This window comes from Protopterus annectens, chromosome 12.part0, assembly GCF_019279795.1.
Source record: "Protopterus annectens isolate FY-2018-M chromosome 12.part0, PAN1.0, whole genome shotgun sequence".
Classification (NCBI taxonomy): domain Eukaryota; kingdom Metazoa; phylum Chordata; order Ceratodontiformes; family Protopteridae; genus Protopterus; species Protopterus annectens.
In genome coordinates this window covers 426,851,941-426,872,629 of record NC_056746.1, presented here as the reverse complement: position 1 = coordinate 426,872,629, position 20,689 = coordinate 426,851,941, and the positions used below count along the sequence as shown (strand labels likewise).

The following is a 20,689-nucleotide window of genomic DNA, read 5'->3' as shown; positions in this document are numbered from 1 at the left end:
GGCTAGATTTAGGATGGGCCTTGGCCTGACTGGCGGCCTTAGCACGTGCAAAGGCCTTGATGGACATGGATACAGGAGGCCTAGCAGCCCCACGTGCAGGCGTAACCTTGTCCACAGAAATGGTGTCGGGTAGATCCAGAACTTGAAGGTCGGGTTAACGCTGTGTCGTCGGCCTGGAGCGGTAGATTTACCACTTCCGAAGCGACCGGAGCACTAGCAGAGGGTTTGGGAGTAGCATCGGTAGTGGACGCGGGCCAAGGATGTCGGTCCTGGTCCTTGCGTTTTTTAGCAGATTGGGTTGTCGGTAGATCCGACGGCATGATAGACGCGAAAGATTCACCGAAAAAGTCCTCGGCGAATTCTGCTCGGCGCCTGAGGGTGCGCTTATTAAAGCGAGCACAGGCAGCACAGGCCGAGACATCGTGGTCTGGGCCCAGGCAGGGTAGGCAGAGAGAATGGAAGTCCTTATGAGGTATTTGTTTACCACAAGACAAACAATTAACTTTCTCAATTTGTTCTGACATCGGCTGAGGCAAGAATAAATGTTCCCAATGGGGTACTTCGCTTTTAGATGACTTCGGTACTGAAAACACAGGAGCTGACCGACCGGCACTTGCGAACTGCTTCTGCTTCGGGCACCGCGCGGCAAGAAAGACTGAAGAAGATGCCTTTATACTCCAGCCGTGGTGACGTCGGAGAGGAGGCGACACCAGCCGACGTCGGACCCAGACTTTGGAATTCAGCCGACCGAGGGCTGCCTGAGGCAGGACAACCCATATGTTATGACTGCAGTTGCATTCTTGAAGGACATCCATGCATCCCTTCGCATGTCAAGTTACCAGACAACAAAATGTCTGTTAGACCTATTTAGTGGAGCCCCCCTCCAAGGCCTTAAAGCTCTACAACTGGTGGATAGAGTGCCTCTCCCAAAGGAGCCACTTCCATCTCCACCAGGGAGGAGCCTAAGCGAGTACCATAGCTAACAGCAAAGCATCTATCATAATAACACAAAACTGTTTCAATTATAACTCTAAGGGTCTCACACCTGGAAGAGATCTGCAAGCATGTGATGGCTTCACAATCAATTAACAGCTTGCAGTTCAAAGCAACACTGCTTTCTCCCAAGGCAGCAATGGATAAATAAATGTAAATGCCCAGAAAGCATAAAAGGTAGGGAACCTGAATCCTCTGCAGGCCTCGAAAGGGCTACAAAAATCATTACCTCCCGAGCTCTTCTCCACCAGCAGATATGGTCTGCAACATAGACTAATCTCACTGCCAGTGAAAGAAATCTTCCATAACAGGACCACGAAAGACTTCTCTCAATTTATAGTCATTTCCAGACACTGCAACCATGATGGACACAATTCCAAGAAGGTTTCTAACATCACCAACAGCCCATGGCCAAAACCTTGGTGAACACACCGGGTATTAAAAGTTCAAATATTAGCTCCACATATTAAAAAGTGATAACTACCTAGAATGGATCAAATGAACCTAGTATGTGAAACTAAGACACTAATGTGCTGAAAGGCATCTTCCACTTCTAGTAAAACTACCCAAATGCCAGTTGGCCAAAAATGGTACAGACTCCTTTGAAGTTACTACACAGAGATTGAAGTATCAGATTATTCCAGCTGAAGTAAGAGATTCAAGACATGAAGAAAATCATCTACCCCCTTTGGAAAGAAGAGACGTGGCAGCAGAATCCCTGGCCTTATTCCCAAGGGCAACCAGCCTGTACAGCCCTTTGAGACTCTGGCCCAGTCACAAGAGTTTGGCACAAATTATCTGGTCTCTTGGCAGAGCTCTCTCTTCAACAGGACCCAAGAGGTCTAAGATGAGAGTGACCCTATCACTGAATCAAGAACCCAAAAGTCTTTGGAAATGGTTCTTCATCTTGGATAAACCACATGAACTACACAACCCCATGGGTAAGCCCCAGTGCATGCAGAGGACTGAAATTCCAGGATGGCAGGGTCATTTCCATGAAATTTGGGTTGGCACCAGACAGAACACTCCTTATCTGCTAGAGACATTTCAGTGATGGAGATTACCTTAGAAGACAGACAGGATTAAAAGAGGAGTCAACAGTCCTCCACAGTACGAATAAACTGCTTTCTCTTCAAAGGGTCATCCACCAGATCATGAAAAGGCCTGCCAAAGACTACTTCCAACACTAGAGAGACATTAAGGATTAAAACAGAATTTAGTAAAATAACTCAAGGGAAGATGATCTCTGATAAGCCATCCTGTACAGGTATACACCCTAAGCCTGCAGCTCTAGCTAAATCATTAGCATAGTTTAAGCTGATGTGGCTGACATAGAAGTCCACTGTTATGGCTACAGACAGTGTCTTAACTTCTTCCACCTTCAGTCCAGGTTGAAGGACAGCAAAAAGCTTTGCCAGTGCCTGTTCCCCAACCAAGAAATAGAATATGGACTGCAGTCTGCTAAGACGAACTGGAGACCCTTGAAACCAAACACTACAGAGAAGTAAACTTTTATAAATCACATCCAAGACTTCAGACTCCAACTCTAACAGTAAGGTGGCTAAATGAAGTGTTTCTTGGGGTGGCTGTTTGAAAAGCCTGCAGGAGACTTCTTAAGCTTTCCCAAACTGAGTTAACTTTCCTTTTCTACCTCTCAAACAATGGACTTTAGGTCTGCAAACTTCTCAGAGGATCTTGTGTAAGGCAGGGTCCTACAATGCCATGCCTGACCCCCTTACATCTCCAAGGACCTAAGGGTACTCTCAACCTTTCACTCTTTCCAACAATGTTCTGGCTGAGATCTGGGGTTATGAGTGTGACTTAATCTCTGACTTTGTTTGAGGACTCTTCAATCACCACCTCTTAGGAAAGTAGGCAATCAGTTTCTCCATATGGGCATACAGGTTAGCAGAGTTTAATCAATGGCATTTATGTGACTGCTTGAAAACATTTCATTCTCTCCAAGGTAGCACAGACAATGCCATAGGGAATCTTGGGTCATTACCCATTGGTCATGGCTATTTAAGTTTGCTTATAGGCAGCAAGCAAAGGAACTATTCACTGATTTGAAAAAGATCTGTATCCAAACTTTACATGTGGCAAAACAGGGGGCAGCTCCTGGATGTGTGCTTTTATAGTATGGACCATAACATCAATGTGTGACATGTGCACCCCAAACATAGAAACATTGCAAAAAAAATTCCAAGTTTAAATAGAAGAGGACTCACCCATATGTTGTAACTTGACAAGCTGCAGGGTAAGCTTTTCTTACTGTAATGTTTTTTACATTTCCTCATGACAACAGAATGAATAGCTTTGTTAATCTACCCATACTTGTGTGTCCATATACTGCCAAATTTCATTTGTAAATTTACTTGCTCATTCAGTCTGTACTTTACCATCAGTGTAGCACTCAACATGTCTATATTAGTGTGTGTTTGCATTTGTGGTATATGTAACCTAACAAGCCATCATGTTTATCAGTGTTAAAATTACTAGTTAACCCTCACCTGTTTATTTTTGCAAACTTGTGATTAGTACAACATTTCATACATAACAAGTTTGTTGTGTTTTTTCTGCCTAAGCTCTAGTGAAAATGGAATCTTCCCAGTCAAAATATGAAATAAACAGATGGAAATTTTTCACGAGGACCCCCCCCCCCATCTTTACACACACAGACTAATAAAACTTTTCATAAGAAGCTTATGCAGATAGATTGTTTAGCCAGTCAAGAAAATAAATAAACAGTTTTCACAGTCTCACTGCATACATCCAGTTTAAACAGTAGAATGCATATCACAAACAAAATGTCTAAGATCCCAAGTACATCCGTCGGACCTCAAACTGTACAGGACCATGGCTCATTGTTTTTGCACATTTTCTCAATCCCTTCTTACCATCTTATCTCACTCCCCCTGCCTCATTACAGTTAACACAATAATGGGATGGTCAGTCACAAAGAAATTAATGCACATAAACTGCTTTTATAGTGCAGTGTACCCATGAAATGCAGTGCTAGGAGACTGCGCATTGCCAGCAGGAAATGCAGAATAAATCAATGCTTATACGAGATACAGACTTTAAACGCAAAATGAAGCAAATATTAGCCATAACAATAAATATCTATTAAATATATAGCAGTGAATATGACTGTAAACCTAGAGAAATATTAACATTACTTTTTTTTTTACCTGTGATATTTTGCTGTCCCGTTCTCGTATTCTGTCTTTTACAAGTTTTATTAAAGATGTGATGTTATAAAATTCTGCTTCTTCCAGAACACCTGATAATGAAACATTACCAAAGATCAAAAACGAAAGATTAACATGTTCGAAAACATATCCCAATTTTAATTCAGTGAAAGTTTATACAAGAAAGTTGCTACTTAAGCTTAAATCAAACACCGGTGAAATGACTTGAGCTTCCTATGCAAAAATGTTAGCACAACATGCAAACATCAATAACTCTACTGGACATTAATACCCAATGACTGGTTACTAATATCTAAGGATTGGATATTGCCTTGCAAAAATTCTTCCCAACATTTATCCGGATATCTACAGCCACTTAAAGCACTTTACTTCCAATAAATGCCTGGGAATTTCCTCCACTAACCTAGGTAATGGCATGACAAACAATAACAAAACATATAAATGTAACTCAGTTTGTACTGGTACTGCAATTCCCTATTATGGAAGTAATGCGTTGGAAAACAAGTTTTGCTCCTGTTAAAGTTAATCTATGTACTGCTTGCTATTTACCAGAAGGTGTAATGCATTCCCAGTGCAACACACTGTGCCAAAACTTGCACAGTCGAATAAATGCAGTCACACTTCCAGTGAAAAGGGGGGAGGGGACAAAGAGGTCACTCATAGTGATTGTTAAATCTGGATACTTGTAAGAGATTGTGTACTTGGTGATCTTAAGTTTCTTGGTGACATGCATTTCTGGATGAAGTTTATTTTAGCCAGGCATTTGTTTGGCTTAAAAACAAAAGTTATGTACTCACCATAACAAAGGATCTGTGTAATCTTGTCTTTGTCTGGTTCAAATTGTGGGACTTTGGATCTGAACCATATCAGATACCGGCCAATTCTAAAGTGTTTAGTCCACTTACCTCCACCTCCCTTACCTACAACTCAGTTTGCCCGAGGAGAGGAATCACAGTGTGAAAACATAATTCAGGAAATGTACCTTCCAAAAAAACAGAACACAACAAAGAAGAATGTAAGACTCCAGAAAGTGGGAACAAATCATCTCTAATGTCTAGTCATCTGAGGAGGAGAGGTGGAAAGACTCGACAAGTCAACAAAAAGATGGGGGAGGGGTAGAAGGGTGAAACAGACTGAGACAGACCACCACGAATCTATCACTATGGTGAGGACACAGCTTTCATATCTGATGATGTCTGCTCCGTCTGGCTTCAACTGATGGGACAATTTCTTCAGCCACGAACATTCCAGAGGAGGAACTAAGGAAGGGTATTCCTCAACACAGTGGATCCAAAGGAAGCATTGGATCTAGACTGAATATCCAGCTTATAATATGACACAAAAGTGTGGTAACCCAGCCAAAAAGCAGCTGCACAATCATCATCCACTGATACTCTAGAAAGGAAAAGTGTAGAAGGAGGCCGGACCCTTGCTGAATGACCCTTAGGCTTGTGTGAAAGAGGTTTGCCTTACAAAGAATATGCAAACAAAATACAGAGAGAGCCACATGAGTAAAGTTGCTTTAGACATAAATAAGCCCAGCCTGGATTTTGAAAAGAAAAAACGGACTTGATTTTCTGATCGCTTTTGTACGGTCTAAACAAAATCTCAATTGCCTCTGTACATCCAAACAATGCAAAAGGTATTCACTTTTGTTGAAGAAACTGGGAAAAAACACAAGAAGGTGAATCAAACTGTTACAATTGTTCTCGGAAGCTACCTTTGGCAAAAAGGAAGGGCTCCCACTAGAAGAAACCCTGTCTTTATGGAACACTAAATTAAGGGGGGAGAAGAATCAAGCACTTGTAGCTCAGAAACCCTTCTTGTGGAAGTAACCACCATCAAATAAAGTTTTCCAAGACAAATACTTCAAAAGTCTGAAGCAGCTGAAGGATCAAATGGAGGGTCAGCAAGGACCTGTAGAACGAAAGGCAGATCCCAGGGCCTGAACCCATACTGGAAGACAGAAGAATTGTACCTTTGAATAATGCCTTGGAGGATCTTGAGAGAAGCCAGAGGCAAATTATCTCTGCCAAGGTGAAAGTTAGAAATGGCTACTAGCTGCTTTAATAGCACAAAAGCAAGAACCTGAATAAAACAACTCTGACAGAAAATCCAAAACAGAGCCCAAAGGGGCAGGGAAAATGTTTAATACCCAAGCCTCCACGCACAGGACAAATCTTTTTTCAGTTACTGAAATACACTTTTCTAGTGGATTCCTTCTGAGATGATAATATATGAACAAATGCCTAAGAAAGCTTGGGAATTCTGGCCATTAACAGAACCACAGGAACCATGCGGTCAACTTGAGCGACTGAAGACTGGGGGGACCCAAGCCTGCTGGATGAGAAATAAGGTCTGGAATGGGATCCAGTACCCAAAGGGTACTTCAGAAAATACAAAGGCAGGGAAACCACACCTGATGAGGCCAAAAGGGATCAATGAGGATCACTGAAGCTCTGCAGCAGGCTTTCTGTAGAAACTTTACCATCAAACACACTGGGGAATAAGCATAAAGTTGTCCCGGGGGACAAGCATGCATCAGTGTGTCCATGGGTGACTGTCCCGGAGGGGGAACAATGGTGTAAATAGCTGCTGCACTTGGTGTTGGAAGGGGAAGCGAACAGATTGCAACATGGAGTACCCTAATGATGAAAAATCCAAGCTCCCTCTTTCAGATTTAGGCACCACTCATGAGGCAACAAAATGGTCCTGCTGAGGCTGTCGGCCAGAATGCTGGACTTCCCCAGGATGTGCATTGCCACTAATAACTGCTGAGAAGAAATCACCCACTGCCAATCTCTCATGGCCTTCCAACACAGATAAGAATGTGTCCCCCCCTCTTCTGTTGGTTAAGATAGCAGATGACAAACATTGTCCATCTGAATCAATATCACACACAAGGGAAGGACGTCTGCCCTCATCTCCAGAATGCTGATGTGAATGTGAGGCTCTGCAGAAGACTAGGATCCTTGAACAGACCTTCCTTCGAAATGCCCTCCCACCCCAGTAGAGAGGGATCTGTGGTGACCATGGCAGAGGGAGTCTCCCTGTGGTTACCAGGACAGACTGCAACAACCAGTTTATCTGCTCGGGACACACTTGCATTAAACATACTGGGAAATCCAAAGATCGAGTAAGGAAAGACCACTGAACAGCCACAGTTCACTGTAGGGCCCTCATGAGATATCTGTCTAAAGGAAGCAACCCTACTGACATTGTCATATGATCCAGAAGCTTCATAACAGGATGTGCCGGTGGTTTCAAAGTAGCAAGCACCGACAGGGCCTGAGCCCAAAGGCTGAAAACTCTGTAGCTCAGAAGCCTAGTGATTTGGTTGATTGAGTCGAAATGACACCCTATGAACTCTAAAACTTGTACAGGCTGAAGGCTTGATTTTGCATATTTGACTGTGATGCCCAAGTTGTTGCACAGCTGTAGTACGAAGTCCCTGACACAGATCAATGATGCCCATGTGGGGGCAGCGTGGAGCTGATCGTCCACGTATGGAAAGACCTGAAATTCCTGCAGGCAGAGCCAAGCTGCAACCACTGACATGCATTTGGTAAGCATCTTGTGGGCTGTGGTGAGACCAAATGGGCTGACCTTGAACTGGTAATGACTGGCCTCCAGTCAGAAGTGAAGAAACCTACTGGAAAGCCTGTCGACCTTGATGTGATGGCAAGCATCCTTGAGTTTTATAATGCATATCTAAATGTCCTCACCTCAGGAGAGGTAGGATGGAGTGCATCACGACCATCAGGAACTAGGTCTTTGTGATGAACTGGTTTATCTTGCTTAATGCAAAAGTGGACCAAGGTCATTTGCTTTCTTTGAAACTAAAACGAACCTGTAATAGACCCTGGATCCTATCTGGTCTGGTGGGACCACTTGAATGACTTGTAAGCAGCTTTTGTATCCCTGCTGCCGTGCAAGATCTCTGATGGGGTGGAACATCTGAAACTTTTAAAAACAGAATGTAAAACTCTTGATACGACTCAGTGCCTAGGCAGCTGAGGTGATGGCCTCCCAAATCTTTGGGTGAAGAGCTAGACGGACTCCTGACTGCCCCAGGTGAACAGCAGCCAGACAGCCCAAGACCACTGAAAGGGACCAGTGGCAAATGCCCCACAAAAGCCCCAATTCTGTGGAAAGTTCCTGACCCATGGACCGAGTCTGTTAGGATTCTACCCTCCTATCCTTAGGAAGAACCCTTTAGAAGTGCATCCTGGAAAGAGATTTGTGACTTTCTCAAAAGGAGAAGCTTACCCCCCACCTTTTTGATTCCATGAAAAGGTCATCTGGGGGATAGAAAAGCATACTCCAATGGCAGACAGTCTCCTGTTCTTGTTTACTACTCCTTGTTGCAGTATCATTAACTTTTGGCCCAAACAAGGAGGACCTGCCAAAAGGGGAACTGATGAAGGACACCTAAAAACAGTCTGAGAAATTACACTAATGCATCCAAGCGTACTGCTGCATGGCAGTACCGGAACTGATGCTCGAGATGCCCTATCGTCCTCATTCGAAATAAGCTTCATTGAAACATTGGCGATGGAAACCAGGACAGACAACTAAGTCTCCAGTGTCTTCTGTGCATCTGAAAACTGCTATGACTTGAGGGTACTTACAGCTTCAACAGGATCTACTGTCTGAAGTGTCATCGACAGAAGTAATTAAGTGTTCTCTGTGCAAAATGGATGAGGCACAGGAATGCTTCCCTAATCAATCCAGTGCCCAGGACTCGCTATTCAGGGGATGAATCGAGGAGCACTCCCCAGAAGCCTCCTTGGTGACTGCCGCCACAACAATGGCATTGATGGTCAGACCCTTACTCCAATGAGGCCGGTCTTTGAGGGGGAGGGTCCTTAACCTGCTTTCTAGGGATGGGATCCACTGTGTCTGGTTCCTTTCACATTCTCTGGGATACCAGGCCTATAATGGCATCCGGAGGGGAAACCACTCAAGACATGAACAGGCCCACACCAAAGCCCTCCAGAAATACTGACTCCTCTGGGGAGGGTAGTTCGGTGGCCCAGCCTCTGCACTGGTGAAGTAACTCCAATAAACAGCCAGCATCATTATGGGAAGACGTAGGGGAACCCACTCCTCCTTTGAGGTCAGTATCCTCCATTACAGATTCCTCCAGGGAATCTAGGTGTTTCCTCTTACACTTTCTCTTCCTCAAAACCTCCTGTCCTGATAAAGCCGGGGGGGGGGGGGTCAGGAAGCTCCGAAACAGGGGTAGACTGGAAGCTTGCTGACATAAGCTGTCCCGAAGCAAACTGATAACAGGACACAGGTGGTGGTTGTGTCTTTCGGCTTTTCCCAGTTAGGGGTCGCCACAGCGGAACTCCAGTCCGCTAAAGGGGTTGCCACAGCAGAACTCCGGTCTGCTAATGATTGGCAGTTGATTTTTACGTGCTGAGTTGCCAGCCCTAATGCACAACCTTCAACGAAGGTACGCCCATTCAAGCATGTCTCCACGCAGAAGACGCTCTAGCTGAGAGTCGAACCGGACAGCGTTATACTGTGAGGCGACAGCGCTACCGCAGCACCACCACCGCAAATAACAGGACACGGGTACTGGATAAAAAAAGCTAGGAAATCACTCCACTGGTCACCCACAAGTAAAATATAAAAGGTCTGTTTTATTGAGCGCTTTTAGTCTCTCCTTGTAGGGAGACTTCTTCACATAACAGACCTGTACAAGTGCAAAGTTTAAATAAAAGAGTCATCAGTCATGTGACACTTAACACACCTCCATTTAAAAACACCCTTCCCTATAACATCCACACATTAACTGTGACATTTATTTTAATAATTTACAATACCTTAAAATATAATCTTACTAAAATATTTAACTTAAGATTCATACTCAACATTCTTACTAATCCATGTATATTTTATTTTTTTTATTTTTAATGACTTCATTCTAATAAAAATTCGAATATTGAGAAAATTTATCCTGACCCATTCTATCTGTATAACAGAATCTTACAACCAGAAGGTATAGACACACTTCCACCTTTCATGAGTCTACCTCTCTAAATTTTTCGATTTAAGAATACACAGGATAGAATACACTTCATTCAGTCCTGGAAAATGGCAGGCATCTGTACGAAGCTGCCACCTCAATTCGAGTTTCTCCAACATTAATGAATCAGGACCACCTCTTCCATTTGAATTCACAGTCAATAGCCCTAAATTTAAAAATATGATCTGGGAATTCTTCAACATGTCTAGCTAGGGCACTTTCTTTCATTCTGGAAATGTAATATAAATGCTCATATACTCTTTCCTTTAACCTGCGGTCCATTTTTCCAATATAGAAAGCTGGACAGTGTTGGCGCTGAGCCATGTACACTACCGCTCTACTACGACAGTTGAACTTATATTTGGTCACGTATTTCTGTTCCCTCAACGTGAAGCATTGGCCAACCTACATGTGTTTGCAAAAGTTGCACATATTACATTTACCCATATATGTTTGTGTACTTGTGCCTTTTGCCTTGTATTGTAATATGTTTTTCAGGTTTTGCCCTCGTTGGAACACTATTCTTGGTGCTTCACGGAATTTATGCCTGAGAATGTTGCCCCCCGGTTAGGGTTGCCACAGCGGAACTCCGATCCGCTAATGATTGGCAGTGGGTTTTTTTTTACGGTGCCGAGTTGCCAGCCCGACGCCCAACCTTCAAAGAAGGCACATCCATTCATGCACGCACCTACCTGCATATCTTTAAACATCACTCGACTGCAGGGAGCTCTAACATTACAATAAAAGTTCCTATTCAAGACTGATTGTTTAAATAAATTCATACTATTAATATACATGCAAACATTATACTTAGGGCAGGGAAATGTGCCCCCCTCTGACCTACAACAACTGTATTATCAACTGCCATAACAAAATAGTCTCCTCAAGGAGTTCTATTTTTAAACTGAAAATGTGGACACTCACCTACTACATTTTTAATTTTCTCATCTGAAGTGAGGATCGGCCAATTCTTTCTCACTATTTGACAAATCATCTCTACATTGCTGGAGTATTGTAGAAGCAAACAAAAGTATGTCAGTCTCTCTTAAGACCATCACTATCTAAAGCATTCAGGTAGCCTGAAAAATAGGGTTGCGCTCTACTATTCCTCATTCGTCTCACTTCTAATCCCATCTGTTCTATTTCATCTTTCTTGCATCATCTTTCAATGAACTCTGCAACTTCTGCAAATCTATACTGAATTTCCTATTGTTCTTAATCTTGAAATTCTCATCCCCTGACCCCCAAAGTACATTTTTGTATACATGTGGGGGAAAAAGTACTGAAACTGCCTTTCTATCCTACAGTCTGGATAAAAGCAGTGTTGTGTAGAGGACAGCTGACTTTTAGGAGAGAGATGAGTAATAACTGCTTTTAAACTTTATACATTATTTTGGAAAGAAGGACAAGATGGCAATGGTCTGAAACATGCTGTTCAAATGCTGATCTGTTCGTACAGAGACAGTAGGCAAGAGAAGCTGAATTAAGCATTACCTATTCAGGAAGTAGAAGATCTGGGGCAACAGAAGTAGATTTTCATTTTTTTATATTTCTTCATATGTGTAATAAATGGTCACAGGATAAACAAGCCAGTGGCAGGGTGAGTGATAGTTTGTGGGCTTGATGCATGCAGGTACTCAGAAGTACACTTAGCTCTTGTTGTTGTTGTATCTTTTGGCTTTTCCCGGTTAGGGGTCGCCACAGCGGAACTCCGGTCCGCTAATGACTGGCAGCAGATTTTTACGTACCGAGTTGCCAGCCCTGACGTACAACCTTCAATGAAGGTACGCCCACTCACGCATGTCTCCACACATCCGCTTTAGCTGAGAATCGAAGAGGACAACGTCTTGCTGTGAGGCGACAATGCTACCACAGCACCACCACCACAGTACACTGTGAAGTATTAGTTAAGGATGCCTACTATCCTTATGTATGGTTGGCCTCTTACCTGACTTTAAAAGTTTGGATATGTATTGCCAGTACTGCCTTGGGTAGCCTTTGTGACTACCATGTAGTTTATGGAACTATGAGGACTTATTTTTGCTATACATTTACCTGTACTGTGACATTAGATATTTTCCAGTTTGCAATTTTGTCTCTCTTCTGTATCATTGCATTTTTTAAAGGTGGAAAGCATTCATGGACAGCACACCTTCACTTTATTTACTTGTTATTTTTTTACAAAGGGCGAAAGAGTTTAGAATGGATAGAAAATTATTACTAAAGCAGCTATCTTCTTCATTAAGAGGGAAGGCACTGACAGGATGCCAATTACAGTGCTGTAATATGTTGTTAAATGTGTGAACCAAGTACATCCAGTAGAAGGTGATCGTTTTACTTACTTTTGATGACCCTAGGTTAGGAAAGTAAAGTGCTGGTCATTTAGTGTATCAGACAATGTACAGGATGATCACATTTTTTAAACACCTTTGCCAAACATACATTAAACAGAAGAAAAAACAAATCATATCAACACATTTTTCCATTTAGATACATTAGCATCACATACCGTTTCTACCCTTGTAACTATCAGTCCAACATTACATAAATTGATAAATTTCTCCTAAACCTCCTCCTGAACACTATTTTGCATGCAATGTTCTCAAAAATTTTCATTTATTTTTATGGAATTTGCTCCTTTACAGTTCTAAAGATCCATAACTCCAATTCTACCTCTTTTTAAAAAAAACTTTTATTAAAATTATCACTTAAGACATAGGCAAACATACATTAATGTAAAACACATCAACACATTTGTACTTGCATACATTACAAATCACATATACTTTTTTTTTCAACCATCAGCAGTTCAACATTACAAAAATTGCTCAATTCAGCCTTCCAATAAACCTCTCCTCCTCCTGAACATTATTCTACTTGTATCGTTCCCATAATTTCTATTTCTATGTAATTTGCTCCTTCCCTTTTCTGAAGATCCCATTCCCAGATCTTCTAGTTTAGACTTTGATTTCCATCTTTTAGTAACTGATTTTTTTGACAGCCACCAAAATTAAACTTAACAAGGCCTTACTAGGTCTAGGCAATACAGATCCTGTGTCCCAACTCTAAAGAATCATTTTCTTAGCAACACCCATTTGCTCACCCAATATTTCTGACGGAGTACTCCATAGGGATTTTTTAAAATCTGCCATCTCATTACACTCCCAAAACATGCGCTCCTCCCAGTTACCTTTTTCTTCCACAGCACACCCCAAGCATGCAATCATTCATGAGGGATTTGGGCACACAGGTTGATAGTAACCTGACTTCTGACCACCATGTTGCTTCCATTGTACGGAAAGCATTCTACATGGCCCATCTCATCCAGGGACAAGGAGGCCTTAACATCCCTCTATGCTTCCCTTTATTGAGTACAATGTCCTGTTTGGCATGTACCTCGCAAAGCACATGGTGGTCAGAAGTCAGGTTACTATCAAATCATGTTCCAGTCACCACCTACAAGTAATATTCTCTGTTGAAAGCTGATTATTTCTCCCAAAATTTTCTTAAACTCTATAACAGCACTTTTTAGGTTATTATAAAGACAAGCCAAAGCAATCATCCTCCACTGCCAATAGTCCCGTAATATCTCAAAATCTATCATCTTGTTCTGCTCTTCCATCACTCTGAGTTCCTCTAGCAATTAGTACAAATACTCCCATTCCTTTGTCCTCGATATTCTGCTGGAATATCCATTCCGAAATCCTCTATTAACTTTACATGCTCACTTCCTTCCAAACTTGTCTCCAAGCAGCATTGCTATTTGAACACTGCATTTCTTAACATAATTCAATATGTATTCCTTTTTTGTCCACACCTGATGGCCATTTATGTTCCAAGATAATATGGATAGTGTAGCCATTATGATAAGAAGTTACTGTTTCCAACCATTATACATGACCTTTTTTTGAATGTATATTTCCAACTTTTGTGGTACATGCACACACAATTTGGCAGGCTGATCATTTACACAGTAGTTTATCATCCCTATCTGAACCTACATCACACATTTAAGACTTTTTATTCTAATGAAAACCCTCGAACAAAAAACTAAATACATTTTCAGAACATCTCCATAACATATTAACTTAGAGCAACCACACAAAACCATGTAAATGTACATCTTCAAAAAATTAACTTTAACCCGCCAGATAAGAACAATTTCCCCAAATTAACAGAAGCACCCAATGGCATTACCCAGCCTAAAATTAAAGGCTACTCCTGCTAAAGCATGTTACAGCCTGTGCTTCTACTTACACTGACTGGTGTCTGCTCTTTTCTTATCCCTATCCTCCTACCAGATGTGAAAAACTACTTGTATGCTTTCATAAATCATTAACATCTTGCTCTAAGAAAATGCACTGGCTATCTTTAAAACAAAATTACACACTGTTCTACTACATGTATTAAAGTATTAATGCTGCTAGGGAAGCTGCTCTCTCCATTTCCAATAATTTCAAACCAATTTTGCACTAAACTGCATGCCCTTTTACCTTCAAATTTTACATTACACTCAGCAATAAATGCACAGAACTCTCAAGATGAAATGCTTGCACCTGCAGACAAGCTTGTCACCACAGAGACAGTCAGCAATGAAAAACAGCAGCTAACAGCTCTGCAGAAGCATAAAGAAATCTTTGTCAATTTCACTCATTGCAGAACAGACAATATAACTGTTTTTAGATGTAGTGGATAAAAACAAGCTTATACTGCATATGCAATAAACTTAGCACTTTCTCAAGGTTTTTTTTGTCTCATTTTTTTTTTCAAGCCTGCTGCTTACAAACACGTTTACAGATTAAGCCAACAGCATTGATACAAAAATTCAGATCTGCAAAAAAGAGAGCATCTCAACTCTACATATAACATAAATCAGTGCACTTTTACACTCACCCCAGCAGCCAAAGATCACAACATATTAAACTTGCTTTTGTCTAGCCTTTCTTCCCTTATTGCATTGTAAAGCCTACATTTCTTACAAATGAAAAAGTACTTATTTAAACATCATACACATCAGTGAAAAATCTTCCCCACTTGCACATTTAAAATAACGCCTAACATACTTGACAAAGCCGCTTTACTATATAGCATGCAGTTTATATCACATTTTATGCAAATGCTATTAACAAAAACTATTTTACTTACCGGTTACTTTTTTTTTCCTTTTAGTGTCCTTCTAAACATCAATGACAAAGTGAAGGATATGGTTTACATTCCACTCAAGTTTAACTTAAAAAAATCAAGCTTTCTCAGCCACTTTTTCTTGCAAAGGCATATTTCACAAATGTGTTGTAGGTTTTATATTTATTCACTTATTTTAGTGCTGCTGGTCTACTTCCTGTTCATCTTGAACCAGAGCCTGGTGTTGGGAGCTGAAGTCCAAGATTCTCCTAATTCTTCTAGTCAACTTCTGTGCTTTATTCTGTCTCCCAATTTTCTATGCAATATTGGAAAAGGTTTCACTGGCAAAGTCTCTCTATGAACTTTGTCAGAAGAATGAGAAGCTGAGTCCTCTTCTGTTTAACAGCTCACTTTTGACTTCAGACAACAGATCAAGGAACACTGCAGGTGTACTTACTCATGTCACATTACATGAACCATGCAGCTCTCTCTCACACACACTCCTTTACCCATACTTCATCCTTCCTTATCTTGTCATCCCCTTTACTGCCTCTCATTCAACTTCCCTCTTCTCTTTGCATCTCACTACCACGTCTTTCTACTCCTCTTCCCTCTGCATGACACTCTCGCATTTTCTCTGTCTTCTCCCCATGGTATCTCTTCTTGCAACTATTTTCACTTGTCTCTTCTAATGATGTCATAACTCTCTATATAACATGTTGCTATCCCTGTAGTGTAAGCTACATTGGTCATTATGGCTACATCTTATCCATAAGGCTCTGCCAAGTATAATTCCATTTTTCCATCCATGTTTTGACATTTACTGCTTCTCAAACTAAATGTTGTAACATATTCTTGCATGTGTGTGTGTGTGTGTGTGTGTGTGTGTGTGTGTGTGTGTGTGTGTGTGTTTAGCATGTGTGTGTGTCTGTAAACACGTTTTGTTCATTTTATGTGATCCTATTCACCAGGGTTGTGACTACAAAATGGTCCTTTAAGATTAGTGTACTACTCTGGCTAAAAATATAAACAAAAAATAACATTTTGTTGGATAAACTTTTCTATTTCCTCCTTAGTCTGTTCTGCATCAAAAATGTATTTGATCCCCACCCCCCCCAGGAAAAAAATATTCTGAAGACAGCTGGATACAGCAGATTAAATTGCACATTTGCCTTCTGACATTCTCTGTTACAGGAATAAATTTATTTCTTCTCTGTCTAGTGTACAGTGAATAATTATCTTCCACAAACAGTCTGCTGTCTCCAATTTTTTAATACTTTTCCCTTCTGCATATGTTTAGTCAGTATCAACTTTTTCTGCTGGTATGATTGCATCTTTACTAATACAGGTCTTGATTGCTTTCTCATGACCAGGTTTGGAGTATACGGTCCATATGCCCTTTCAATTAACTTACCCTGCTTTGGAACTCCATTCCAGTTGTTTAGTTGTGTTTTCATAAAATTAATATAGTCTGTTCCTTCCAGTTTCTGTGGTACAGCAGAAAATCTCAAGTATTCTCTGTGCATACTATTTTTTTTAAACATCTCTTCTTTTTTTTTTTAAAACAAGTTTATTGTTTTTAACATACAAAATAAATATCATAACAATTTTATACAAGTAATTAAAATAGAAATAGTTATAACATTCAATAAAGTAACCAAAGTATTTACAAAGACATCCACTACAAATCAAATCAATTAATTAAACTAAAATACCATGCTATTGAAGCTAAGATTTTTTTAACAGATTTTGTAAAGTATCCCATATAATATAATAAGATGTTTTTCTAGTAGTTCTTGATTTTATTGTCATTAATTCCATATGTGACACACTTCAGTCATAACATTTTTAAATTCATTAAACGAAGGAGGAGTATATGAAATCCAATTTCTGGTTATTATTTTTCTAGCCACTGCTAGAATAGACCATAACAAGGGAAGCTTAACTTTTTTAACACTTTTAGGAACTGGAGTGTTGAATAATATAAGTGATTTAGAAATAATGAAATTATCTGTAAAAAGGGCCTGCAAAAAATCATTGATTAACTTCCAATATTCCTTCAATTTTATACAGTCATAAAACATATGTGCCCAATCAGCATTAATTTCTACATTACATCTTTTACATAGATTGTCTTTATTTATTTTATTCATCATCAAAGGTGTATAGAAGGATCTATGTAAAAAATTCCAAGTAAAAAGTCTCCAAATAATGGAAGAAGTAGTTTTATAAGCAGATTCCAATATATATTGTTTATCTTATTATTTTGGTGATTCACCATTAATGGAAGTGAAATAATTCCAATAGGTATCTACACTGTAATATGTTTCTTCTCTGATAATTTTATGTATGTATGAAAGCTTACCTTTATCAGAAACTTTATGTTGTAAATTTAATATCAAGTAATCAATCAGTATTGGAATAGATTCTTTAACTGTTATAGACATTAAATCAATTTTATTAATAAGATGTTGTCTAAAGGTCTGAACTTCTAACCAACAAGTTTCTCTCAGATCAAATTCTTGTTTTAAGAAGTCTAAATTTTTTACTTTATTATCAGATAGCAACTGATACCAGTACTTTAGATCATTTTCTGTGACTAAAAGAGTTCTTTCAGAAGTGGTTGACAAAAGCATACCTTGTGTATACATTATAGGGAATAGAATAAAATTCCATTCCTTATACTTAGGATGCATGAATATAAAATTACGATAACTAATAATAATGTTTAATGGGTAACTAACTATATATTTTGGTGTAATAGGTGAAGTACAAAATTCTTTTTAGTAACCATAACATGGGGTTATTTACAATAATATTTTTATGTGTTAAAGAGATTTTCATGAAGTGAATGCTAATTAGTTCCCAGTAATCTTTCCATTTTGCAACGTATAACTGATCTATTAACAAAGTAATAACTTTTATAATAGAAGAGATAGTATATAAATTAAAGTCTGGAAAAGAAATGCCCCCTTGAGACCAGCTATTAATATGTTTCTTTAATGCAATCCTAGGTCTATTAGGTGCCCATAAGAAATTTAACATTAGTGAATTCAATTTCTTGATAATTATTTTTGTAGGTGGGAGTATTACTGATTGTATTAAGTATAATATCTTACGGAATATTATCATTTTAATAATTGTAAGTCTCTCTTCCATAGTAAAAAACATATTATTCCAGCTATTGAAAAGATTTCGTATATTAAGACAGGTACTATAATTATTATATATAATAGATTTGATATCTTAAGTTAATATTATACCTAAGTATGTTATCTGACCTGAGTTGGGTATATATTTACTAAAATCACTAATAAGGACATTTTTTCGTGTATATATAGGTAATATTTTAGTTTTTTCTTCATTGAATATTAAACTAGAAATATTTTTAAAATTCATAATTTTATCAAATAAGGACTGCATAGAAGAATTAGATCCTGCCGATGTAATTAGAGCATCATCTGCAAAAAGTTGAATTTTAGATATTGTATTTTCATCTATATCGAATCCTTCTATATCAGTACTGTTTCTGATAAAATTAGCCCAAGGCTCCATTATTAAAGTAAATAATAATGGAGAGAGTGGACACCCTTGTTTTGTACCTTTTAAAATGGGTATTTTTTGTGAGACATATGTTCCTATCTTAATGTAAGCCAGTGCTCCTTTATATAGATGTTCAATTAGATTTACAAATGCATCTGAAAAGTTTGTGCACTTCAGTAAGATAAACAAGTAGTCCCAACTTACCGAATCAAATGCTGAACTTATGTAGAGGCTAATAAGTGTTAAATCTTTCTTTCTCCTATTTGCAAAATCAATTAACGTTAGAGTTCTCCTTATATTATCAAAAGTATTTCTATTTACAATGAAGCCTGTCTGATCTATATCTATAATGCCTGGGATGATTGTCTTTAGTCCATCAGCAAAAATACTCATAAACATTTTATAGTCAACATTAAGTAATGAAATAGGTCTATATGAAGTGCATCTAGTTGGATCTTTATTGGGTTTTAAAATTGGCGAAATAAATGTGTATTGCCAAGATGGGGGAGTTGTTTACTCATTTTGGGCCAAAATAAAAACCTTATGTATTAATGAGTATGTACTTTTAGAAATAATTTTATAGATCTCTGGTATAATACCATCATTACCTGGTGCTTTGTTTGATTTAAGCTTGTTTATTTGTGTAACAACCTCTGTATATGAAATATTTTTATCCAATAGTTTAGTCTGTTGTTTATAAAGTTTTTTGTTCATGTTTGTAGTTATAAATTTCTTTATTTTATCTTTAGGCTCCATGTTAATGTTATTATGATTAATTTTGTGAAAGTGATTTCTAAATTCATCTAATATTTCTGGTAGACTAGAAACATTCTTCTTTTTCCTTGGAGAGAAAATTTCTTTGATATGATTTTGCTTATTCAACCTTTTTGTTTTATTTTTAAGTCTATGTAAGTATTTGGGACTTATTGAGTAAGACAGAAACTTGTATTTCTCTAATGGTATTTTAACTTTATGAGTTAAAATTTCTTTGTATTTCTCATTTAATTTGTTTATTTCTTCAATGACTTTTTTGTCCATAATATTTTCTTTATTATCATGCTTATAAGAATCTAATTTACTTTGAATAACTAATAATTCCTTATCCCAAGATTTCCTTTTATTATTATACCATCTGATACTTTGTCCATATAGGTATGATTTTAAAGCATCCCAAACATAAACAATGGAGACTTCAGGAGTATTATTTATGTCTAAAAAATGTTGCACTTCTGAAAGTATATAATCTTTATAGTCTTTTAGTTGAGTTAAGTATGCTGGTATCCTTTTGATCTGAACATTGTAAGTACTTTTTATCATGAACTCAAAGACAATTGAATTATGATCTGATATAGGACACAAAATGATTTTAGAATGAATTAATTCTGTTACCATCTGGTTAGAAATAAAGACTATCTATTTTTGAATAAGTTTTATATCTGTTAGAAAAAAAAGTGTATGGTAATGATTTTGAATCTGATTATTAATATCATTCAAATGATATAAATTAACAAAATCCTTTAAATGTTTTGCATTAGATGTAATTTTCCTTTTTCCTATAGTAGTAGTATCTTTTTCATGTAGGATACAATTAAAGTCACCTGCTAAAATAATATCTCCTACAGAGAATGATATGATCTTATTAAGATGGTATTTCACTGTATTAATACCAATTCCTGGTATCCAATATACATTGATTAATGTATATGTCTTTCCATTAATTTGTATTGTAACCATGCAAAACATTCCTTTATCATCTTCATAAGACTTAATAGTTTTAGGTATG

The 20,689-nt window shown here is 38.6% G+C and overlaps 1 protein-coding gene across 2 annotated transcripts in view; it reads right to left on the bottom strand.

The window, feature by feature from the left end:
- The window catches only part of KCTD5 (potassium channel tetramerization domain containing 5), a 1,265,680-nt gene that overhangs the window by 914,234 nt on the left and 330,757 nt on the right, over positions 1 to 20,689 (bottom strand). For both annotated transcript variants that reach the window (XM_044089537.1, XM_044089538.1), the window contains exon 3: positions 4,185 to 4,276. In XM_044089537.1, coding sequence (XP_043945472.1) covers positions 4,185 to 4,276 — 92 coding nt within the window. The remainder of the gene's footprint in view (positions 1 to 4,184; positions 4,277 to 20,689) is intronic.